The 27,231-nt window shown below is 35.4% G+C and overlaps 1 protein-coding gene and 1 long non-coding RNA gene across 2 annotated transcripts; both read left to right on the top strand.

The window, feature by feature from the left end:
• Positions 1 to 98: 98 nt before the first annotated feature.
• On the top strand, positions 99 to 15,400 carry LOC109162491. Its single transcript, XR_002051103.1, has 3 exons — positions 99 to 176; positions 539 to 590; positions 15,356 to 15,400. It is a non-coding gene; the product is annotated as an uncharacterized LOC109162491 (long non-coding RNA).
• Positions 15,401 to 19,326: 3,926 nt separating this feature from the next.
• LOC109162449 lies at positions 19,327 to 19,960 on the top strand. The gene is made up of 2 exons (XM_019311152.1): positions 19,327 to 19,377; positions 19,521 to 19,960. The coding sequence occupies exons 1-2, from the start codon at positions 19,365 to 19,367 to the stop codon at positions 19,958 to 19,960; spliced, it is 453 nt and encodes a 150-aa protein (XP_019166697.1). The 5' UTR covers positions 19,327 to 19,364.
• The last annotated feature ends 7,271 nt before the right edge of the window (positions 19,961 to 27,231 follow it).

The following is a 27,231-nucleotide window of genomic DNA, read 5'->3' as shown; positions in this document are numbered from 1 at the left end:
CAGCCCTAGCTCTGTATGTCTTCTTCAAACTCTGTCTGAAAGTCTCACTATACCCATCTGCTCTCTTCAAACTCTTGTTGTCTTTCTCTTCCACACACCACAGCCCTACCTTCTGCTTCAGCTCGGAGAGAGGATATACCTAGCGCCTCACCCTCTGTATTCCAACTGCTCAACAGGTGAAACAATGAACTACATCTCTTTCTTAGTTTACTTGTGTTTACTGTATGTATATCTTGTGTTTTGTAAGCATCTCATAGTAGTTTTCTACTGTTCTCAAATTTCTAAATATAAAATATAAAGCCAAGAAATGAGAAGATACTCCATCTCCATAACTATCCCCTTTATATTTTGAGAATGGGTTGGGATAATTTTTCCGAATTGTAGCCGAAAATCACTAAGTTGAGTACAACCCTTATTTTAATACAAGCTTTGGGACTGGATTTTTAAAAGATGGGAAGGTGAGTACAAATGTGAGGCTTTCTTGTTGAATATGGTTGAACTCAGAACATATACTCACTTGCCTACTGATCTTTTTCAGATGCACATCTCATACCTGTTGAGTTGCCAGAGATGTAATCCTTGACTAGCAGGTATATTTAACACTGCTTTACAATGTCTTTGGATGTCTTTAATTTCTGCCTTTTATCTAGATATCCTCTCTAAGCTATTTTAGCAAGTTGGATAGGTGCCACCATTTTGTTATTTGTGTAATTGTGTCTTGACTAAGGCATTATACTTGGTCCAATCGATTCATAGAATCTAAGAATTCTTTTAAAATATCAATGATTTTTGTATTTATTTAATATTTGTATGAAGGAATGTTCATGAATAATATTGCTATTTAGTTTCTAGAAAAGAAAATGGTTAATTCTAGATTTCATCTTGTGATTTCAATACTTTAAGGTTTTGTTAGGAATATATTGTAAATTTTGATGAGCCGAATGTATTTTTGAAAAATCAAGTAGTCCCCATTTTTATTCTATTTGAGTCAGGTTGAGTCTATGGAGTATGGTGCACCCATATCATGCAACCCATGTACAAGTCTGGAAAATCACATGTTGATTTTAAATGTTAAGCGGGATTATAGCTTAACATAATTAAGTTGCGGATAAGTTACTAAGAACCATGCTAGAGGAGTTGGAACAAACACGTGTGAGCTATGTCAAATGATTTTAAGTTCGAATCTCAAGTGAAGCATTTTTTTAAGCTTGGGAGACTAGCTCTGACCGTATGAGAGACTAGCTCAAGGTCAAGTATATTGGACCGTATACCGTATGGGAGACTAGCTCAAAGTATACCAAAACCGTATGAGAGACTAGCCTGAGTGTATTGGAGACTAGCTAAAATGGAGACTAGCTTGGACCGTATAACAGTATGGGAGACTAGCTTGGACAGTATGAGAGACTAGCTCAAGGTCAAGTATATTGGACCGTATACCGTATGGGAGACTAGCTCAAAGTATACCAAACCGTATGGGAGACTAGCTAACAGGGACACAAAGACTAGCTTGGAATGGAGACTAGCTAAAATGGAGACTAGCTAATTGGAGACTAAGCTAAATAGAGACTAGCTAAGATTGGAGACTAGCTAAGAATATGGAGACTAAGTAAAATGCACAAAGATCATGAAGGAGAAAATATCTGATATATTTTCATATGAACATCAAGTTTTTACGGTGGAACCGGAGACGCTCAAAGAAGGCTGATTCGCGGAGAAATTATTTTATACTCAAGCAAGAATCAGCAGATAAATTATTTGATCAACTTGACATGTTAGAGTATTTATGAAGGACCAGAAATGTCAAAGATTGCCGCGCCGAATTTATTCAAATTCTGGAGGCTACAAAATTCAAGAAACGGCAACGGGCAAATTATTCAAATCATCTGACAAAAGGAGAAAAGACATCTACCTAATATTTCAGATCAAGTTGACAATATCTTTTGATCAACTACAATTCAAAATGGACGATCAAGATCGAAAGTTGATCAACGGGCAAATAGCTTTTACTAGCTATAAATTGTCCAAGCAGACTTGAAGACAAAGAAGAGTGGGACATTAAGAGAAGAAGAGAGCAGTTAAGCAAGAAAAACCCCAAGAGATTGAGCAGTTCAACATCTTGAACAATGGCTAAAACATACAAGCAAAAGATACAAGCTATATTTTTATTAGCCGAAAAAGGGGGAAACAGAGCTTCATAGGATAAAATTCAAGTCTGAGTGAGAGAGAAATTTTATTTCTTTGTAATATTCTCTACTGAGTGTAGAAAGAGGGCGGAGTAACTAGAGAGAGTGAAAAACCCTGGTGGAGTGTAGCTTTGTGCGTAGCACTCGTGGTGAAGGGCAGAGTAACAAGAGGAGCTTGTGAAAACCCTTGGAGGACGTAGCTTTGTGCGTAGTTCTCGTGGTGTAGGAGTACAGCTTGGTGCGAAGTACTCGGGAAGGCGGAGTAACAAGAGGAGCTTGCGAAAAACCTTGGAGGAGTGTAGCTTTGTGCGAAGCACTCGGAGAAGTGTCGGTGGACACTTATTCACTATTGTATCTGGGTGATCGAAGAATAGTGAATTTCCTCCTTGAAGTGAAAGGAGAAGAGTGGACTAGGAGGATTACACCACCTCTGAACCACTATAAATCTCTCTCTCTATTTACTTACTGCTCATATATTTTGTGCATGCTTATTCTAACTGCGAACTAACCCGATTACGATTTATCGCTTATCTTTATATGTCTGGGTTTGATAGTTCCCACGTTTGCATGCAAGCCAAACTTTACGTACATCATCCTTGAACCATATCAAGTGTTTCTAACGTGTTGCATGTTTAGAATATCTCTTTGAGCACCACACTAATTAAGCATAACACTTTACCGCTACTTATTCCGCTGCACACTCTAAGTTGCTTATCCTGTTAATGCTTGTTACTTAGATTTGAAATTACCAAAGTGTTATTTGCCTTGTGTGTTTTCGAAGAAAGTTTAAAAAGTTAGAGAAGTCTATTCACCCCCCCCCCCCCTCTAGACTTCTCGCCACCCTTTCGGGACCAACAAGTGGTATCAGAGCGGTTGTCTATTTGAGTCAATTTTGACTGCTAGATAGATCTCGAAACTTCAAAATGAAGAGAGATATGGCTCTTGCTCAAAATTTGCTTTTCTCACTTGATAAATTTGATGATTGGAAAATACGTATGCAGGTGCACTTATCTGCTTTAAATGACGAAATGTGGGAAGTCATCGCAAATGGTCCTATCCAAATTATGGAAGTTAACATTGCCGCCGCACTAACTCCAAATGCTCCACGATATATTCCAAAGCCAAAAATGGAGTGGACAAAGGAAGATAGAGGGCGAAATAATTTGGACAACATTGCCAAAGATATTTTGTTCAAAGCGGTCGATGACACCATATTCCCAAAGATTCGAAAGTGCACCATAGCAAAAGAAATATGGGATACTCTCATTAGTATCAGTGAAGGCGATGAACAAGAAAAAGACAACAAACTAACCATTGCCATGAAGAGGTTCGAAGATTTTAAAATGCTACCGAACGAAAGCATCACCGACATGGAAGCTCGATTGATCAAAATTCTTGGAGAAATCACAGATCTGGGAAAGACCATTACCCAGAAAGAAATATCGCTCAAAGTGTTACGCGGACTACCTACAAATTGGGATACGAAGGTGACCGCAATGCGCGATCATAGAGATCTAAGGACATTATCTACGGATAAACTCTTTAGTGATCTTAAGGCGTATGAGTTCGAAATGAAGACACGAGTCGAGGAAGAACGTGATGAACGAACATCCGCATTGATGGCCGAACAACCCTCAACATCAAGGTCAGTAGCAAATAATGATTTTTTATCTGACGAACAATTTTCTCTATTTGTTAGGAAATTCAAGAAGTTCATGCGAAAGAACAAAGGATCACCACAAGGAAATTTCTTTCGAGAAAATAGAAGATCAAGAAGGGAACCGGTCGAAGATAACACAAACGTGTGTTACAATTGTAGAAAGCCTGGACATTTTATGGCCGAATGTCCACATCCCAAGGCGGACAAAAATTCGAATACTTCTCCACAAGTGGAATACAAATCCAAAGAGAAGAAATTCAAAAAGGGCAAACGGAAGGCACTAATAAGCGATCCATTAGAAGCAAGTGAATCCGAAGAATCATCTAGCGACGAGAGTGATTCATCACAAGAAGATACGGCGCTACTATGTCTAGTGGGCAAGACATCCGAACATGAGGAATGCTATATGGCGCGTGAAATCGACGAAGAGGTATCTTCTAGCTCTTTTAGCTCTTTTAGTTCCGTTGACACTTCTTTCCAGACTCAAGAATCATTTCAAAGTCTTATGGAAGATTGTCAAAAGGCCATGGCCACTCATACTCAAATCAAAGAGCGCAATAATACGTTAATTCTTGAAAAGGAAGAAATGTCACAAAAATTGCAAAATGCTCTAAATGAAATGAGTAACTTGAAAGCCGTAAATGTTCGACTTCAAGAAGAGTGCAAAGCTAGAGAGGTTCGAGAACATAACCTTCGGGAAGTAATCGCATCATTTACAAATTCATCCAAAATAATGGATAAAATGGTAAACATGCAAAAACCCGCTGGAGATAAAGCCGGACTAGGCTACGATCCATCATGTTCTCAAACCCCTGTAAAACTGACTAATTCTACTACTACTTTAATTAATAAAGTTCCAGTGGTAAAATTTGTGAAAACTCAGTATAGCACAATGAGACAAGGAGTTGGTAATCAAATAAATGCCCAGAAAAATATTGCAAGGCCGAATCCAAAAATTAATATCTCGAATAGGCAACAAAATTTTAAAAGGCAAAAATTTGTATCTCCAAAGAGAACCAACGAGTCTAGTGCAACAAAACCTCATAGGAATATGGGAAGAATTCCGAGAATTGGAGCTGGGAGATTATATCCCTCAGAACAAGATTGGTCGCTTGATGACAAACCATGACCAAGTCCAGATTTGCTCTTTTTCATAGAATCAAGCAACTATCTGCTTCCCAACCCGCACCAAAGCATTATTCGCAAGTGCGTTATGATTATAATGTTTTTAATGGTTACAAATCACCTACTCTTGGATCAGTGGGATCTAGGTGGATTTGGATGCCAAAAATTACTAACACAAAAGGACCCAATCAAGCATGGGTACCTAAAAATAATTAATCTTTCTTGCAGGAAGTTTGGTATTTCGATAGCGGTTGCTCTCGACATATGACCGGCAATAAAGCTAGTCTAGTTGAGTTCAAAAGTATCGAAGGACCAAAAGTAGTTTTCGGTGGAAACGATCGATATGGAATGACAAAAGGAACCGGCGCAATTGTGAAAAATGGTCTACGAATTGATGACGTATCTTATGTCGAAGGATTAAAATTTAACTTGTTTAGTACAAGTCAATTTTGCGACAAAGGATATCTCGTAGAATTTTACAAAGGCAAATGTCAAGTCAAGGACGAATCTACGAATGAAGTCGTACTAGCCGGATCAAGAAAGAAAAACATGTATGTTGTAGATTGGAGTACAACGAAGAAATCCGTATGCTTGATGGCAAATAATTCGAATGAAGTTTGTTGGGAATGACACAGAAGGCTAAATCATTTGAATTTCAAAACCATCAACAAGCTCGCAAGAAATAATATAGTTGAAGGACTACCCAACATTGTGTTCAAGAAAAATCAAATTTGTGATGCATGCCAGAAAGGAAAACAAATCAAAGCATCATTCAAAGTCAAAGCTCAAGAGTCAACATCAAGACCCTTAAGTCTACTGCACATGGATTTATTTGGTCCAGTAGACCCAGTAAGTATAAGTGGTAAGAAATATACTTTGGTTGTTGTTGATGATTTTTCTAGGTACACATGGACAATATTCATCAAGAAAAAGGATGAAGTCTTATCAAAGTTGCCAGAGCTATTGAAGCTACTGCAAGTCGAAAAAGACATGAAGATTGCAACAATACGAACCGATCGAGGAACAGAGTTCGTGAACAGAGTGATTCAATCTTATTGCAATTCACAAGGAATTTTACATCAATTATCTGCCGCACGAACGCCGCAACAAAATGGTGTAGCCGAAAGAAGAAATCGAACACTCAAGGAAGCCGCACGAGTCATGATAACGGCCGCAGGACTACCAAAGAGATTTTGGGCAGAAGCGATTAACACGGCGTGCTATACTCAAAATCGCAATCTAATCCACAAGTCTTATAACAAAACACCTTATGAATTATGGAAAGGGAGAAAACCCAATCTCACCTATTTTCATACATTTGGTTGTAAATGTTTTGTACTTGTTAATGGAAAGTCTCAATTAAAGACTTTTGACGAGCGAGCGGACGAAGGAATATTCTTGGGATATTCATCTACCAGCAAGGCATATAGAATATTCAACAAATCAACAATGGTGGTAGAAGAATCGATTCACGTTGTGTTCGATGAAAATCACGACAATAATGGCAAAAATGATGAAGGTAATCGTGATTTAATTAAATCTAATGATTTGTTCGAAGACAATGTGTTGCAGGAAGTAGAAGAATCAAGTGATATGGGTGATCACCAAATTGAGGCAATATCAAATGTGATACCCGAAATATCACGCACAACTGAAATTGCACAAGAAGAAATTCCAGTAGTTGAACCCGAAGATGCAACCGTCAATAATACACAACAAGTGGAATCACATCAAGAAGGAAACTCTGAGAATCCAACAAATTTCCAACCAAATCGAAAATGGCTAAGAAGTCACACACATGACTTAGTCATTGGAGATCCAAGTGACGGAGTGAAAACGCGATCATCTACTAGGAATCAACAACAAGATGCAATGTTCTCATGCTTTCTATCTCAACTGGAACCAAAAGAAATTGATGAAGCTTTAGCAGATCCAAGTTGGATAGATGCCATGCAAGAGGAATTAGATCAATTCAAGCGCAACGACGTATGGAAACTTGTTCCAAGACCAACACACCAAAATGTAATTGGCACTAAATGGGTCTTTAGGAACAAATCAAACGAAGACGGCGTCATTGTTAGGAATAAAGCAAGATTAGTCGCGAAAGGGTATTCACAAGAAGAAGGAATTGATTTTGATGAGACATTCGCCCCCGTCGCACGACTAGAAGCAATTCGGATATTCCTAGCATATGCAGCGCACAAGAATTTCGTGGTATATCAAATGGACGTAAAGAGTGCATTTCTAAATGGCTTACTTGAAGAAGAAGTTTACGTCGAACAACCACCCGGATTTGAGGTAAAAGACGTTGGTGATCAAGTCTACAAATTAAAGAAGGCATTGTATGGGTTAAAACAAGCTCCGCGAGCTTGGTACGACACCTTGTCAATGTTCTTAATTAGTTGTGGATTCACCAAAGGTCTAGTCGATAAAACCCTCTTTAGAATTCAAGAAAATATTCACATTTTATTAGTACAAATTTATGTTGATGATATTATCTTTGGAAGTACTGATAAATCTTTATGTGAGAAATTTTCTAAGCTCATGCAGAACAGGTTCGAGATGAGTATGATGGGAGAATTAAATTACTTTTTGGGACTGCAAGTCAAGCAACTTGAAGAAGGAATTTTCATAAATCAAGCTAAGTACACAAGAGATCTTATCAAGAAATTTGGCATAGATGGAAAATCCTCAGTCAAAATTCCCATGAGTACATCTCAAAAATTGGATAAAGATGATGAAGGAAAAGACATCGATCAAACGATGTATCGAGGGATGATTGGATCGTTACTATACTTAACCGCAAGCAGACCGGACATATCCTACTCGGTTGGCGTATGTGCAAGATTCCAATCAAAGCCCAAAGAGAGTCATCTAATTGCAACCAAGAAGATAATTCGATATCTCAAAGGAACAATCAATGTGGGATTATGGTATCCCAAAGTAGGAGATTTTACACTAACTGGTTATTCAGATGCAGATTTTGCAGGTTGTAAAATAGAGCGAAAAAGTACCTCAGGGACATCCCAGTTCTTAGGGGGAAGATTGGTCTCTTGGTTCAGCAAAAAGCAAAACTCCATAGCTACGAGCACTGCCGAAGCCGAATATATTGCAGCTGGGAGTTGTTGTGCACAAATCTTGTGGATGAAGCAACAATTATTGGACTATGGGATTAAGTGCGAAAATGTTAGCATTTTATGCGATAATACAAGTGCAATCGCCATAACCCAAAATCCGGTGCTTCATTCGCGAACCAAGCATATTGACGTTCGACACCATTTTATCCGAGACCACGTCGAAAAGAAAGATTTGAAGATCGATCATGTTCCCACGGAGAATCAAATTGCCGACATTCTCACAAAGCCGTTGTGTGAATCTCGTTTTGCAACTCTAAGGCATGAAATGGGAATGATCAAAATGAGCTAAGCATTTTCTAAACTCTTAATTGTTGTTAATTTTTGATACGTACTGTGTGTATTGCATGTAATCTATGTGACCTATGTGTTTTAATTTGAATTGGTATGTACGTATGATATATGTTTAATTGTGTACATGTTTTCGTAAAATTTGTATGTACCTAAATGTGTTATAATTTTATCTTACGAAAACTGCGTACCTAAATTTGCGATTTATCTATGTGATACGTATGTCTATTCAATTTGTCACGTTTTAGCATAATTGATTTGTGTAATTTGTTTGCTAAATGTGTTTAAATAGATTAATTTGAGATGAGTATGTAATTTAGGGGGAATGTTCTTTTAATTGGGTTAATTTTGATGAAATTGCATATATTTAGGAGGAATATGTCTAATTGGGTTTGTGTAAGAATAGATTTTCTGATGAGTGCTTACATGTTGGAAATTCAAAAGTCAAATAAGTTAGGCCCAATTTTAGAAAGTCAAAAGTTTTAATTGTTTTGGGAACTTGAAAATTCTTTACAGATATTAGGTATCTGTCTGATCAATTTATTTTTATCAGGTTTCTTTTCAGAAAATCAGCCTTATTGAAATATGAAATTGATATAATAATATTTATCTGGAGTGTATTTATTGGTCTAACAGATTATTTTCGAGATTTTTTATCTGATTTGTTCCAGGTTGGCGGTTATTTGAAGCACAATTTTTGGCACCATGTACTCACAAATGGAGTATAAAAATCTGAGCTGGCAAATTTAAATCATGTGGAAGGTCGAATTTATCCTCAAGGAGATCAATACTCTCTCTCTACCCACTAGAGGGCAAAGGAGTAATTTTGCACCCCTTCTCCCTCAATCCTAACGGGTAGAAAAAGGAATTAAAGAAGAACACAAAATCTTCTTCTTCTTTCTCTCTCGCCGGCCGGAAACATAGCACAAGAAAAAGCCAAGAATCTCCCAACACTCAAACACCCACTCTAATTTCTCTACACAAAAATCTTCTACACACTAATACCCATCACCCAAACCCAAAATCCTACCCAAATAACCTCACAATCCAAAAACCCATTCCTTCTATCCTATTTCGGACCTCACTGCCGAAACATCCAATCTTGCACCCAAAAATTTCTAAAATCTTTTTCTACTCAAATGGAGATTAATCAAGTGGATATGGAGTCATTCACAACCGGAGGAACAAGAAAATCTAGCCGTGTACTAAGCGGGATGATTCTAGATGTCACCGACTTCAACAAGCAAGTGGAGGACAAATCTATTGGGGTAAAAATTATCAACTCTCTAGAATCTTGTGGGTTGTTAAATTTTTGCACTTTTAGATATGTTGGTTTCTATAAAGATGAGGTGACCAAATTATACATGAATGCTAGAATAGAAAATGGCTCAATTATTTCTATGATCAAAGGTGTTGATGTAGAAATTAATCTCGATGATTTTCGGAGGATGTTTAATCTTGTTGAATCGAATTTGAGGGTAGAAAATCATGTGCATGATGTCAATGCCATTTGGGCCGAGGTACGCGATGCAAACGCACCGCTATCTCCGAAGGTTAATGGTAACAAAAGAGACTTGAAGAAGGATTATGGATTGTTGTTGGATATTGTTCATAAATGTGTAGAATCCCGGTATCATTGCCGTGACAAGTTGTCAAAGGAGAAATTGTTGATTATGGATATTATATTGAACAATGTTTGTGTGGATTGGGGTGTGTTTATGTTTGGAAGATTGTGTGAGTCTATAAGGAAGGCGAAACCTTTGGTGGATGGATGGTTTCAACAGGAGATCGGTTACGGGTTTGCCGTTGGTGAGATTTTGAGAACCAAAAATGTCACCCTTACTAAAGCCAAGCATATTACAAACCATAGCTACCTCTTTCGGCCACCCAACTCCAATGAACCTAAAAATCCCTCCTTACCCTCAAGCCTACCAAAACCCACCCGAAAAAGAAAATTGCCCAACCCCTTCCAAAACCTTAAACAATATATCCGAGAACCAAGTCATGAAGGCTCAAACACCCATGCCGTTAGATCAAACGAAGAACAAAATAGCCACCCAATCTCAAGACCCTTAACCACTCAAAATCCAAACCCAATTATCCTTGAGAGCCACGGGTTTGTTGAGGCAAATAGAGTTGAAGTGAATGTTGTTGAGAATGATCAAGTTGAAGTTGGAAGTGATGATGAAATATCAACATTTGGGGCGGATAGTGCACTTTTGGAGGAATTTAAAAGAGCACTAGAATGGAGAGCATGGAGATTAGGGGATCACAACTTGCTAGCCGAATCAATAGGGCCGAATACCATGGAAAGGGAAGAAATGGTGTTGAATTGGTTAGGCACACGTGATCTTGCTAGAGCTACCCGACTTTCGGTGATTAAGTCTCACTTTTTGACTAAGCTTGCTAGGAAGAAGAGAACCGAAAAGGGAGTGATGGTTGAAGCCACAACCGAAGAGCCTTTAGGAGAGTTTGATTCAAATGATATTCGCCGTGCCACCGCTATGTCTTTAGAGGATACCCGAAGAGGACCCGGAGAGGGATCTTTGGCGAGAAATGATAGTGTAGAGATCGTGGCATTTGATCCATATCTTGCGAATTTTGGAGATGAAAATTTGAATGAAAATTTGAGCTTTGAGTCTTACTTTCCACATCTCGTAACGGAGGTTACGGAGTCTATTCGTGAAGAAGGAAATGCACCAAGTCAAGGGGTTTCCTTGAATTTAGATGAAGCACGGAATTTGCCTACATTGCCAATTACTTGTGAAGTCTACGATCAAGACCACCCAAGGATCCGAAATACATTGATGATTTGCTACAACACCGAAGAAGCCGAAGCAAATCTTGCCGATACAATGATCACCACACCAAGAGATGATTTTGCACACCCTTTGCCAATTCCAACCGCACCCGTGCAACATGAACCCTTGTTCAATGCACAAGCCTTGAGAGAAGAAATTGTTAGAGATGTTAAGGCAATTGTACAAGACTCTACGGGTGGATTGAGAACAAAGATGGAGGCAATGGACACAAAACTTGATGATTATCACAAGGAGATGGTGGATCGTGCTCAACAATTGTTTAATAGGCAAGGCCTATTAAAAACCAAAATTGACACGGCCAAAGATGAATTGAAAAAAGATGTGATGAAGTTGTTCAATGAAATGGCAAAGCATGGGCCCGATACTACGTCGAGGCTCAAACTTTTGGAACAACAAGTGCAAGGTTTACTAACTCAATCGCGTATTCACATGGATCTTCTAGAGGGAGTGCGTGACAAGCAAGATTCTTCCACCAAGAGCTTTCAACGATTCATAGATGCTGCCGAAAAGGGGGAAGGATTGGCACGTCATTTTGTGCCACAAGCTTATGCGTACACATAACCAAGAGCTCCAAGAGGACCAATAGTTCAACTAATTCGACCAACACCACCAAGAGCTCCAAGCCGTGTAAGTATGATTGATTACCTTAGAGGAACTTGTCCTAGCTCGAGTTCTACTTCTCATGATGTGTTGCCACCAAGGACGATTGCTTCAACGCCTTCAATGCCAAAGCCAATTGCAACAAGGATACAAAAATTGCAAGAGCTTCAAACGGAGTTCGGACACCGAAGTGACCAAATGAGTGATGGCCGAACACTTGACGAATGCATCTTTTGGCATGAAGCCGGAGTGTTGAAAGGAGATAATATAAGAGAAGCTTATGGCAACTACATCACCGGGCAAGTGACCGCACCATATCAACACAAGGGCCTCGAGAAGGATTTCAAGAAGTTAAGAGACTTCATCAATGCCAAGTTGAAAGGGAGGTAACAAGTTTGATTGACCAATCAATTTTTTGGTGTATAATTTATTTTAGCTAGCACATTTGTTTTGACATCCTATATATGCTAAGCTAAAATGGGTTGAAATTGCATGATGAAAATATTTCGTACCATACGAAGTAAGTCCTAGTTAATTTATTTATTTTGTGCTTTTATGTCACAATATTTTAAATTGGACTTAGTAATTGCATGTGATGCGTATAATTGAGAAAATAAAATTGAAAGGGGGAAGAAAAATTAAAAGATAAAAATCAATACGCAACACTGCGTTATAGTCTCAATATACGTTTATGACCGTCCAAAATTAAAATCTCTAGGTCTTAAATTTGTTAAACCCGTCAATTGGCTAGTCGAAATAAAATCGAATAAAAGAAATCATTTTTCAAAATTGACAAAGCCAAAATGACTTGGGTATAAGTTTCGGCATCATCAAAAATGGGGAAATTGTTAGGAATATATTGTAAATTTTGATGAGACGAATGTATTTTTGAAAAATCAAGTAGTCCCCATTTTTATTCTATTTGAGTCAGGTTGAGTCTATGGAGTATGGTGCACCCATATCATGCAACCCATGTACAAGTCTGGAAAATCACATGTTGATTTTAAATGTTAAGCGGGATTATAGCTTAACATAATTAAGTTGCGGATAAGTCACCAAGAACCATGCTAGAGGAGTTGGAAGAAATGTGTGTGAGTTATGCCAAATGATCCTAAGTTCGAATCTCATGTGAAGCATTTTTAAGCTTGGGAGACTAGCTCTGACCGTATGAGAGACTAGCTCAAGGTCAAGTATATTGGACCGTATACCGTATGGGAGACTAGCTCAAAGTATACCAAAACCGTATGAGAGACTAGCCTGAGTGTATCTAATATGGAGACAGTATGGGAGACTAGCTCAAGGTCAAGTATATTGGACCGTATACCGTAAGGGAGACAGTATGGGAGACTAGCTCAAGGTCAAGTATATTGGACCGTATACCGTAAGGGAGACTAGCTCAAAGTATACCAAACCGTATGGGAGACTAGCTTGGAATGGAGACTAAGCTAAAGGAGACTAGCTAAGAATATGGAGACTAAGTAAAATGCACAAGTCTCACAAAAGCCATGCACCATATGGAGAAACACACCAAGTATGGTGAACAAAGCTAGAAATTCGAAACAGAGCATCTCACCATAAACAACTGTGAAGTTTTTACAGAGGTTCCAGTATATTATTTTACAAGGATCATGAAGGAGAAAATATCTGATATACTTTCATCTGAACATCAAGTTTTTACGGTGGAACCGGAGACGCTCAAAGAAGGCTGATTCGCAGAGAAATTATTTTATACTCAAGCAAGAATCAGCAGATAAATTATTTGATCAACTTGACATGTCAGAGTATTTATGAAGGACCAGAAATGTCAAAGATTGCCGCGCCGAATTTATTCAAATTCTGGAGGCTACAAAATTCAAGAAACGGCAACGGGCAAATTATTCAAATCATCTGACAAAAGGAGAAAAGACATCTACCTAATATTTCAGATCAAGTTGACAATATCTTTTGATCAACTACAATTCAAAATGGACGATCAAGATCGAAAGTTGATCAACGGGCAAATAGTTTTTACTAGCTATAAATTGTCCAAGCAGACTTGAAGACAAAGAAGAGTGGGACATTAAGAGAAGAAGAGAGCAGTTAAGCAAGAAAAACCCCAAGAGATTGAGCAGTTCAACATCTTGAACAACGGCTAAAACATACAAGCAAAAGATACAAGCTATATTTTTATTAGCCGAAAAAGGGGGAAATAGAGCTTCATAGGATAAAATTCAAGTCTGAGTGAGAGAGAAATTTTATTTCTTTGTAATATTCTCTACTGAGTGTAGAAAGAGGGCGGAGTAACTAGAGAGAGTGAAAAACCCTGGTGGAGTGTAGCTTTGTGCGTAGCACTCGTGGTGAAGGGCAGAGTAACAAGAGGAACTTGTGAAAACCCTTGGAGGACGTAGCTTTGTGCGTAGTTCTCGTGGTGTAGGAGTACAGCTTGGTGCGAAGTACTCGGGAAGGCGGAGTAACAAGAGGAGCTTGAGAAAAACCTTGGAGGAGTGTAGCTTTGTGCGAAGCACTCGGAGAAGTGTCGGTGGACACTTATTCACTATTGTATCTGGGTGATCGAAGAATAGTGAATTTCCTCCTTGAAGTGAAAGGAGAAGAGTGGACTAGGAGGATTACACCACCTCTGAACCACTATAAATCTCTCTCTCTATTTACTTACTGCTCATATATTTTGTGCATGCTTATTCTAACTGCGAACTAACCCGATTACGATTTATCGCTTATCTTTATATGTCTGGGTTTGATAGTTCCCACGTTTGCATGCAAGCCAAACTTTACGTACATCATCCTTGAACCATATCAAGTGTTTCTAACATGTTGCATGTTTAGAATATCTCTTTGAACACCGCACTAATTAAGCATAACACTTTACCGCTACTTATTCCGCTGCACACTCTAAGTTGCTTATCCTGTTAATGCTTGTTACTTAGAGTTGAAATTACCAAAGTGTTATTTGCCTTGTGTGTTTTTGAAGAAAGTTTAAAAAGTTAGAGAAGTCTATTCACCCCCCCCCCCCCCCTCTAGACTTCTCGCCACCCTTTCGGGACCAACAGGTTTGGATTACTTCATCTTGTGATTTCAATACTTTAAGGTTTGAATTACTGTAATTCCTTTCTCTTCCCTGCACAAAGTTTAACAGTTTTTTTTTTTTTTTTTGTATTTGTTTTACATCCCCATTAGAACAGTAATTTACATGTGCATGCATTTTCTTTTCCTATCAACCTATTCATCCAACTCTTTCCTAGACATACAAATGTAAACAAAAACAGGAAAATGTAAAGGTTATTAATTTCAAGAAATATTAAACTCATTTTTATTGTATTCAGAATAATATGCATTTTTTTCTTGCTTGTTGCTTGTGTGCGGTGTGATGATTAATTATTTCTTTATTCTGTCTAGGTGGTTTTTTTGTTTTTGTTTGTTTGTTTAACATGATTGTATTGTTAGTAGCTTTATGAAGTAGAGAATTTACTGAGAAAGTTTTATCTTTGTTAAGAAATAGTAATACATTTTTTATATAATATTTACTTTTCAATATTGATACAGAAATACAAGAAGTCTTTCAAAGCATCACAAGCAAAAAAAAAAAAAAACAAAAAAAAAAAATAGAAGTAGAGAATTGTTCCCTTGAAGTAAAGCATGACAAATCAAAACCAATGAAGTGAAGTACCAATTGGAGTAATTTTAAGGTAAATAAGATTTTTGGACAAACACACAATATATATATATATATATATATATATATATATATATATATATATATATATATATATATATATATATATATATATATATATATATATATATATATATAGAATAATTTATTTAATGTAATTGATTTTTTTTCTACTTGTTTATATATGTTAGATCTTGCAAATGTCAAACTTTCGTTCTTGGATGTATAATCGGCTAGACGCATCAGGATATGTTAGTAGTGAATTTAAAACGGGAGTAGAAGATTTTTTGGATTTTGCATTCAATCATTCGAAATATATTTTTGATGACACTATCCGATGTCATTGCGTCTTGTGTGCTAATAGGGAATTCGATAATAGAGATATTGTAGTATACCATCTATATTCTAAAGGTTTCATTGAAGGTTATTGGAATTGGTCATCACATGGTGAAACTTTTAATCAGTACAATGATAGAGATGGGGTGCATAGAAATAGAGATGATAATGTAAATGCATACCAAAGCATGGTAATTGATGGCGTCTTTCCAAATTTTGGTTTAAATGATTTTGGTTTAAATGAAAATGAAAGGGATAATGATACTTCTGTTGGGGAGTTGCCTAATCCTAGTGCAAGAGAATTCTTTTCTTTGTTAAATGATGCCGATGAGGCATTATGGGATGGCTGCAAAAAGCACTCAAAACTTTGAGCCGTGTCTCAGTTGTTAAATTGTAAGTCAGAGTGTAACATGAGCGATTCATCTTATGATCGGCTTATTTCAATAGTAAAAGACATGTTGCCTGAAGGTGATAAGCTTCCAAAAAATTTCTATAAGACTAAAAACATGATGAGAAAATTGGGACTTGATTATAAAAAAATTCATGCATGTCAAAACAATTGTATGTTGTTTTATAAAGAAGCAGAGACATTAACAGAGTGTTCTTTGTGTGGTCATCCTCGGTATAAACCTGTGAAATGAACTAGTACAAAAAAAAGGGGTACCTTTTAAGACTTTGAGGTATTTGCCACTTATACCAAGGTTACAAAGACTTTATATGTCTAAGAAAACAGCAAAACATATGACATGGCATGAATTTAACCGAAGTCCAGAAGGAGAATTAAGGCATCCTGTTGATGGTGAAGCATGGCAACATTTCAATCGTACTCATCAAGAATTTGCACTTGAAACAAGAAATGTAAGACTTGGTTTATGTGCAGATGGATTTTGTCCATTTGGACCTAGTGCAAAACCATACTCATGTTGGCCAGTTATTATTACAGTGTATAACTTACCACCATGGATGTGCATGAAGCAGCCATATTTATTTTTGAATATGATCATTCCAGACCCCAATAGTCCCGGAAAGCATATTGATATATTTTTAAGACATTTAGTGGATGAGTTGATAGATTTATGGACTACGGGGGTAGAAACTTTTGATGCACATAGGAAACAGAATTTTCAAATGCGTGCTGCTTTGTTATGGACAATTAATGACTTTCCAGCTTATGGCATGCTATCTGGATGGAGTACCCATGGACGATTGTCTTGTCCATATTGTATGGAGAAAACCAAGGCTTTCCACTTGAAGCATGGTGGAAAACCATCATTTTTTTATTGTCATAGGCAATTTTTGCCTTTAAACCATGCTTATAGAAAGCAACGAGATAAGTTCATGAGACCTGTTGAGAAAGATGTTTTAATGGAGAGATTATCTGGGGAACAAATGTTTGCTCAAGTTTGTGCTTTGCCTGATATCATATTTGGTACTCAATGTAGTAAACAAACTATACCGGGTTTTGGAAAAAATCATAATTGGGTGAAAAAAAGTATTTTTTGGGAGTTGCCTTATTGGAAAAAATCATAATTGGGTGAAAAAAAGTATTTTTTGAAAATGTATTTAATACAGTGATGAATGTAAAAGACAAGACAAAAGATAATATAAAAGCTAGGATGGATTTGAAAGTATATTGTAAGCGACCCGAATTGGAGTTAGTTGAACAGAATGGAAGATTTTATATGCCAAAGGCTTCTTATACACTAAGTAAGGATCAAATTAAAGTTGTTTGTGAATGGATCAAGCAATTAAAATTTCCTGATGGTTATGCTTCAAATATTGCTAGTTGTGTAAATGTGGAGAATTGCAAGATTGGAGGGTTTAAAAGCCATGACTGCCATGTTTTTATGCAGCGATTGTTACCGATTGCTTTATGTGATTTTTTACCAAGACCGATATGGGATGCCATTACAGAGCTTAGTCACTTTTTTAGAGATATTTGCTCAAGTAAATTACGAATTCAACATTTGGAAATATTGGAGAAAAACATTATTGAAATCCTTTGTAAGTTGGAAAAAAATTTTCCGCCTGGGTTCTTTGATTCCATGGTGCATTTACCCATTCATTTAGCTTATGAGGTTAAAGTTGGCGGACCTGTTCATTATAGATGGATGTATCCATTTGAAAGGTATAACTTTCTAGAACATATTTCCCACTATCATTGTAACAATCTTACAAAAAAAATGATTTTCACTTCTCTTCTGTAGGTTTTTGCATCAATTAAAAAAAAAGTGCGGAACAGAAACTATGTTGAAGGATCAATATGTGAAGCATATTTGATTGAAGAAATATTTACATTTTGCTCACATTATTTTGAAGATCATGTTCAAACACGATTGAACCGTGTTCCTCGTAATGATGATGGTGGAGATGTAGATGCAAACAATCGTTTGTCAATTTTTACTCTTCCGGGTCGACTGTTAGGGCAAGGTATTCGTAGATACCTAAGTGATGATGAGTATAATGCTGCTGAAATTTAGGTTTTAATGAACTGTGAAGATGTTGTACCATATATTGAGTAAGTATGTCAAACTTAATCTCTATAACATATATAGATAAAAAAAATTTAAAAATAATTCACCTCGAACTATTAAACTAATGTTAGGAAATTTGATGATGAGATACAAGAAGCAAGACCAACAATAGGTGAAGATGAATTACAGAATATTCGTGAAAAGAAATTTGCTTCATGGTTTAGACAATATGTAAGTTTTACTATTTACAAATTAGAATAAGTGATCTATATTTTATTACTTCAAACTTACTAATGATATGATTTATTAATTTATATATTTATGATTTATTAATGTGCATAGTCGTATATACGAGCTATTTAGAGGTCCATCCCAAATTGTCACCATTTATAAAGGATATTTTGTAAATGGATTTAAGTTTCATACACAAAAATATGGGCAGCACAAAAAAAAAAAAAAATGAATAGTGGAATTTGGGTGAAAGGAAGTTGTTATAATGAATATGAACGTGACTACTATGGTGTTTTGCTTGATATCTATGTTTTGGAGTATTTTGGAGTTGGTAATAACATAGTTCTTTTCAAGGGTCATTGGTTTGATACTGAGAGAGGTATTAGGGTGCATCCTTATAATGGTTTGGTTGAGGTTAATCACAAGTCAAGACTTGCATCTAATGAACCTTTTGTGTTGGCCCAGCAAGCTCAACAAGTCTATTATAGTTGTTATCTATGCACTCGACAAAATAGGCGTAACTGGTGGGCTGTTTATAAAGTTAAGGCTAGAAATAGATATGATAGAATTTCAAACATTGATTATGAAAATGAGGATGGCAATGAATTTATTTACCAAGAAGATGAAATGATTCCAACAACTATTGCTCCATCAGATGGACTAGATGTTGAGTGTACTCTTGATGGAGGTTATATGGAAGAAGTGGATATGGTTCAAGAGCAAACACATATCCAAATTGAGGAAGAAGAATTGCTTGAAGTTGAAGAAGAAGATGAAGAGGTTGATGATGAAGATGAGAATGAGGAAGATGAAATAGCATTCATGTCATCTGATTCTTATGATGATTAACAGTTAAAATCATCAAATTCTATACATTTTTTTCTCCTTTTAATTGGTTATACTTAGTACTTGTAATTAGTTTTTTTTTTAATTATGCTGTTTTATTTCTATAATTAATTCATTTTTATAACTATACTTTTTATCCTTCTTATAGGTAAAATGGTGACTAGAGGCAGGGGTAGAAAGAATAAAACTCAAGTAAGCGGAAGTTCTAGTCGTTTTGCACAAGTTGTTGTTGATGATCTTACTTCTAATCCATCACATTTTGTCAATGGTCATGGACTGCAATCCACACCTCTTATTGCACCTTTAATTGATGGATTGCAATCCAATGCACCACCTCATGGATCACAATCCAATGCTCCACCTAATCATGTTGCATCTATATCTTATGGACTCCAATCTGATGCACCTTTGTTAAATACACCACTTGATGATCATGTTGAAGAAGCTGTAGAAGTTACTGTTCAATCACTTCATGAATCTATCACTACTTTAACTAAACAAACAAAAAGGAGGGGGCCTAATAGAGGTAGAGCTCTACCATCTGATCCTTCCAAGAGGATCAAATTGAATGTTATAAGTGGGAGGTAGTGTTTTATTAACTTTTTATTTTATTATTTTTTGGGTATAATTATGTTTTTCTTAATTGAGAAATTATTTATTAGTAGCTTGCATGGCATGTATTTAACTATTTTATTATTTGAAGTATAGTGATTTTCTAGAAGATGGAGTTGCTGCTGACATTTCTGCTATGGTGAAATCAAATTTTAATGATCCTTGGCCAACTTGGGCTCAATTTTCAGATGATACAAAAGCTGCTTTATGGGCAAAATTTCAGGTAATAGTGTTGATTTATTTAACAAACATTTGATGCATTTCATTAGATTTTCAGCAACAATATTCTCTTTTTATTTAGCATAAGATATATAATCGTATTTTTTTCTATATGTTAGGAAAAATATCATTGGGATGAAGATAAAAATGAAAATGTGTATAAAATATGGTATGCCAAAGCTAATAAGGGGTTTAGGGATGCTATTAGTAGAGGAAGAAAAACTGCATGCACTAAGGCTGACATTAATCCCTATGATCCAAATGCTAACTAGGAAAAAGTAAAAGAGCATAGAGAAAGTTGGATCCCGCAACCAGTTTGGAATCATTTTGTGGACAATATTTGGTCCAAAGAGGAATGGATGAAGAAATCTGCTAAAGCTGCAAAAAATCGCAACACACTAAAGGAAGGAAGTGTCACCAAACATACTGCTGGTTCATGTTCTTTTGTTAAACATAAGCATAAGATGGTATGATGTTTTTTCACTATTTTATAATACTTGTCATTTTAACTAATTTTTTTATGCTAATAATAAATTGTTTTAATAATTGCTAGGCTAAATCACTAGGACGAGAACCATCCCAACTAGAAATCTTCAATGCAACTCATACCCGTAAGAAAGATGGTGGCCAATTTGTGGATGGAAAATCAAAATCTGTCAGTGTAAGTATTAGAAGTATTATTCTTCTTATTAGTTACTTAAGTTTTTTTTTTATATAGTTATATGATGCTTATATTAGTTTCTAATTTTATAAATAAAAAAATATGGTGTAGGAGAAATATGACACAGCTTTGAAAGAGAAACATGGTTGTGATTCTTCTTCTCAAGTGATATTTGATGCTGATGCATGGAAATATGCAATTGGTGATATCAATCGTTCCCATTTGTATGGTTTTGGAGCTCTTGAGAATTGAAAGTCTGTTCTAGGTGAAAATTCAACCCAAAGATCCACAACTACTAATGTACCTAATGTAGCAAATGAGGCATTACAAGAGCTTTTCAAGAAATGGTTGTCAGAACAACTCCCTGGTATGTTATCTTCTTTAGGCTATCATCCTATGGATAGTGCATTTGGAGACAATGTTCCACCATCATCAAGTGGTGATAATCCAAATACTTCACAAAATGACAGTCAAGAAACCGAAAGTAATAGGGGTGGTGATTGACATGATGAAAGGGATGGGGATGGACATGATGAATTGGAAGCACCATATATGGTAATTTAGTATGTTGCTAATCTGGTGCAGCACATAGTATTTTGTGATTATGCATGTACAAAGCTAACATCAACTTCTTTTTTGGTTACAACTTTGACAAGCTAAACTATCCCAACATATTTTTTGGATTAGCTTGTCCATTGGGATTTATGTTTTGTATATTAGTATGATGTTAGCTAACAGCTCTTAACTCCAATTTAGAGGAAGATATTAGTTAGCAACCCCATAATATTAGTGGTTTTTTTGTTGTTTTTGGGCGATGGAGCCGATTTGTATTAAACTAATTATATCTATGATGAATTGAATTTACTATTTTATATTGGGTGATACTTATTTTGTATATATGCAAAAGATTTGTGACAGGAAAATTATAAATTATACTAGTTTGAATGTTGTGATTTACGACAAACATTGCGACAAACACTACGACGTAAAATATAATTATTATAATATATTATAATATTAACTACGACACAATTGACATATAATTGCGACAAACAAAATTATATTTAAGAAATTTGCATCATATTACAACGACAAACATATAACAACAATTGCGACATACGATTCGACGAATGACATTTAAAATTAATAAAATTGCGACATACATTTCGACAAAAATTTGGAAACAACGACGAATATGAGCAAGTATTTGCAACGATTGTAAAATCAATTGCGGCAAAAAATTAATACAAACGACAGACTAATAAGCATAATTGCGACGAACAAAATTATTATTTGCGACACCTCGCGACAAACTAATGCGACTGATTTCGGCTACAAATTACGACAAAATTAAATATATCGTGACAGAAATATGATCGTTGGTGATAATAATTAATTGCGACAAACAGTCGCAACTGAGCAATTGCGATTCAACCTGATGCAACGATCACATTTTGTCGCAAAGTATGTCGCAATTTCTCTTTTGCGTCGAAATTGTGACTAATTGCGACGGAACCCGTCCGTCACTATAGCCATGTTTTTTAGTAGTGGTGTGACATTCTAACACTTAAGGTGTGCCGTTTTACACTTTGTTTCTGTCTTCTCAAGACGCAACTTCCTTTTTTTTCTTTTCATTGATTTGAACCGTTAATCTCAATTTGATCAACTACTCAGACCTCACCGCATGTTTCACCTGGGACCTTCTTCGCACTAGATTATATATATATATATATATATATATATATATAGAGAGAGAGAGAGAGAGAGAGAGGATTATTTTCAAATACAAACCACCTTAAAATACAAACCCTCCTTAAAATACAAATTGTGTGCATGTAAGTATGTTAATGTGTGCACGAGCTAATCCCAGATATTGTTGGCAGTGTGCCCAGTGTGCATGTAAGTATGCTAATGCGTGCACGAGCATTGATGGATGGTTGTAATTTTTTCCTCCTACGCGTTGTGTGCATGTAAGTATGTTAATGTGTGCATGAGCTTTGATGGATGGTTGTGATTTTTCCTCTTATGCGCTGTGTGCATGTAAGTATATATATATATATATATATATATATATATATATATATATATATATATATATATATATATATATATATATATATATATATATATATATATATATATGGTTGAGTTCACATGAGGACAGTGATATATAAAGGACTCTGCGAACAAATATTGGGCACACCATAAATTAGTATCATGCACACAATTTAATATACAATGACACACTACCATACATGTAAACATCAGGTTTCGAACCCAGACTCTATTAATTAATAATCCTATGCACACAACATACAAACTATGACATACGACTAAATTAGGCCAAGCACACGTCATACAGACTAATGGCACACGGCTACACCTATCACCCCTATACATGCACACGACATACAGACTATGACACATGACTACATTAGGCCATGCACATGACATACAGACTAATGGCACACGACAACACCTGTCTGCACAATCCTCTATAATATACGTGTCCTCATTTGTGTATGTGTGTGTGTGTACACCCACACACACACGCGCGCGCACGCACACACACACATGTATGTATATATTGATACAGTAGGGATAAAATACACTTTTGGTCCCCCTCTAATTTTTTTTTATAAGAAAAATCTATTATGTTTATATTAAATAAACTCAAAATATATATTAAAATTCAAATTCATTAAATAAAAAGAAATAAATCAAATAATTAAAGTGACCATTTTTCTTTATTATCTTATTTCTTTTATCAAGATTTTAATAATGAATGGCATCAAGTATACATTTTAATTTTTAAAAAAAAAATCTCCAAATTTGAGATATATGCTTTGGTTTTATTAGTTATATATGTTGATTAATTAATTAGTGATTTATTGTGTGTTTTAATTATTTATTTACATTTTTAAAATGTACATTTACTAGTTTAAATGATTAGTTTTTAAATTGACAAAAATTAATATTGATTATTTAATTCATCTTGATTTTTGTCTTTATCTCTCAAATTTTAAAATATTCAGTTAACCAGTAAAATGAATATAAGTTAATTATGAAAAAATTTGGTGACAAAATAATTGACAAAACTTTTTATTTGATGTTAAGTGACAATCTATATTTAAATAAATGTTGTTGTTATTGTTATTATTATATTTTGTGTTATGTGAAAAAAATTCTAAAGTAATGATTGATACATGTGTCGATCGTACTCATATAATTATGTATTTCATACTTTATTACACATAGTATAATTAGAAATCATTATCAATAATAATCACAATAATGTATGGTATATATAATAATATGGTGCAATTAATTATAATGTCAACTAACATTGTAAATTTTCTCTACTACATCGGCCCCTCAACTCAAGTTTTCTGGCTCTGTCCCTGCACACATAGGTCCATACTCTGGTGCGACTCTCCTCTCCCGTGCAGTCGTGCGTACATGTTAGAGCCGTAGGATGAGTTGATATTAAACATATGGAAATCAATGAAGAAGAGAAAATATGCAGTGGTAAGTTTGTAATTTCATGCAACATGTTTATTTTTGTAGTACATTACATGTTAGTATGTGGTGTGCACCGATGAGTGCTCTGTGGTGCATTTTTGAGTGATATGTTGTGCACTTGATCTGTAATACACTTAGTATTGCGCCATTCCAGTGGTGCAATACGTATTAGTGTGTGGTACATCTATAAGTGCTCCACGTATTAATGTGTGGTGCAGTAAGTACTAGGACTAAAGGAGATGTTTTGAAAAATAAAAAATAAAAGTAAATTGTAACCTATAAATTTAATTTAATACCAAAAATGAAATAACTCATTAAGTTCTATGTTCTCGTTTTGCTAAGAGAGTTTCCTTGAAAGTGCCCTTATTTGATTAAAAATAATAAAATAAAAAGAGTCAAATAAAAATAATAAAAAGTGAGTTAACAAATTGAAGACCAAAAAAGGTTACACAATGTGGTATAGCATGATTAACGTGGAAGAAAGAAAATTGAACAAGAGAAGCTTACCTTATCTTGTTTTTAATTAATTAGCATATGTATATGCGCATTTGCTAATAAAAAAACATCAATGATTGCAAGCATCTTCTATCTCTTAACTCTTTAAGTTCGGAATTTTAATTTTGAAGTATGCTAGGGATATGAAAGTTTATATTTTAAGATAGATTATTATTAAAAGTATATATAGTACAACTAAAATATGATAGAGGGAGTATCAAATATTGCTTTTAATATAATCAGGAATCTCTAAGTTGGACCATACCACTAAACGCACTACTTTATCAAACTTTTGAGTAATGAAATAATGTAATGTAAACATATATAATTGTTTTAGTCTGAATAGATTAGTGTGAAATCAGTCTAAAAAGTTGTACAGGGTTGTATCAGCACGTGTAAAGCATACTGTGAACAAAAATATGTATGCATTTAGTACGAAACTCTGATCCTTAAATAAAAGGAATTTTTTATTTGTGTTGTATGTTTAGTAAAATTGTAAAATATGATTATCACTGTACTAGCTACTACATATGACACATTAATAAAATTTCTTGAATAAATTAAAAAAAAATGATATGACTTCACTAGCTAGAGATTATAATGTGGTATTAAAGTTGAGGTCAAGCATTAGTGTACTGTTAAAGTATATTTTACGGTGGAGTTAGGGTATTAGCGTGAGTGTCTAATCTATCATTATGTGTGATAATAAAGACTAGCTGGAAAAAGGTTTCTCCGTATTTGATAAGGGGACCAAGAAAATTCAAAGTGAAGACTATCCAGAGTGATAATTCTCCGCTCATCTGATGCTAACATAGTGGAGTTGGCAACTTAAGTAAAGGCTATTTGTTGCTTGGTAAAGTTCGCAATGAAGTCATCTAAAGAGGAAAAGACTAACTGCTAGTACTGAGAAGAGTTTAGAGTTTAGGCCAGGTAATGATACAATCACACATTGATTATTCCACGCGAACTTATAAAGTAATACTTATATTGGGGTCAAACTTTCTCTTTTGAGCCAACTTTTACAATATAATAGAATTCGGGTTTTAACTTCAGTGTTATCCTAATAAATTTAACTGAGCAAATAAAATATAAATCAAGTTTTAATTAGTGTGAATCCTTTGCCAGAAGACCCTTAGAAGTGGAAGTTGATTCTCTCGCTCTTGCCACCCGATCTCATCGCAGGATACGAGGGTTCCATGGAGAATTGCAGCTGCCATTTCTTACATTTGGTCCAGCCTGAATTCATGGGGATCGAGCATTTGACATATTTACAGGGAAGCCAACCGGGTTGCGGATGCTCTAGCAACGACTGGTCTTAGTTGCAGCACTTCAAAAATTTTTAGCTCTTTGCTTTCGCTGCCCAATCAGGTTAAACTAGCCTTATTGTTTGATCTTAAAGGTTTTGCCACGCTGCCCAATCAGGTCCACCCTTAATGTGCGTGTGTTGTGTACTTTAAGTGCGTCAGATTAATGTTTAACGTGCGTCCACCAGCATAACCGCACGGGAAGCCTCAAATGCACCCGATCCCTTCCCTATATATATATATATATATATATATATATATATGGAAGGGTTCAGGTGCGGGTATAGCTTCCTGTGCGGTTGTGCGGTTAAATCTGAGCAGTTGATCAAATTTAGATCAACGGCTCAAATCAATGAAAATTTTTAAAAAAAAAAAAAAAAAAAAAAAAAAAAAAAAAAAAAAAAAAAAAAAGCGCGTGCCTGGAACAAAGAAGTATAAGTTAATCTGCACCTTAAGTGTTAGATCTTAATCACAAACTCACGCACTTTAAGTACAAAACCAACACACATTAAGCACAATCTCACGCACATTAAGCACAAAACCCACGCACTTTAAATATTAACTCACAGACTTTAAGTTTCAACAACTACTGACATTAAGTACAAAACTCACGCACATTAAGTACAAAACTCACGCACATTAAGCACAAACATCCCGCACATTAAGCACAAAACTCACGCACTTTAAGTATTCACTCACAGACTTTAAGTTTTAACAACTATTCACGTTAAGCACATCCCCACGCACATTAAGCACAAACCTCACGCACATTAAGCACAAATCACACGCACATTAAGCACAAAACTCACGCACATTAATCACAGATCCACTCACCTTAATTTTGACCGAGATATTACAAAATTGCCACCGCATTTTTTTTTAAAATTTTGATAATCCTGGACATTGATTAAAGAGAGATGAATGGCTCAGATTAAACCGCACAACCGCACCTGAAACCCTCACCCGCACGAGAACCTCTATATATATATATATATATATATATATATATATATATATATATATATATATATATATATATATATATA

The sequence above is a fragment of the Ipomoea nil genome, unplaced genomic scaffold (assembly GCF_001879475.1).
Source record: "Ipomoea nil cultivar Tokyo-kokei standard unplaced genomic scaffold, Asagao_1.1 scaffold2942, whole genome shotgun sequence".
Lineage (NCBI taxonomy): Eukaryota > Viridiplantae > Streptophyta > Magnoliopsida > Solanales > Convolvulaceae > Ipomoea > Ipomoea nil.
This window is presented reverse-complemented; position numbering and strand designations above follow the sequence as displayed.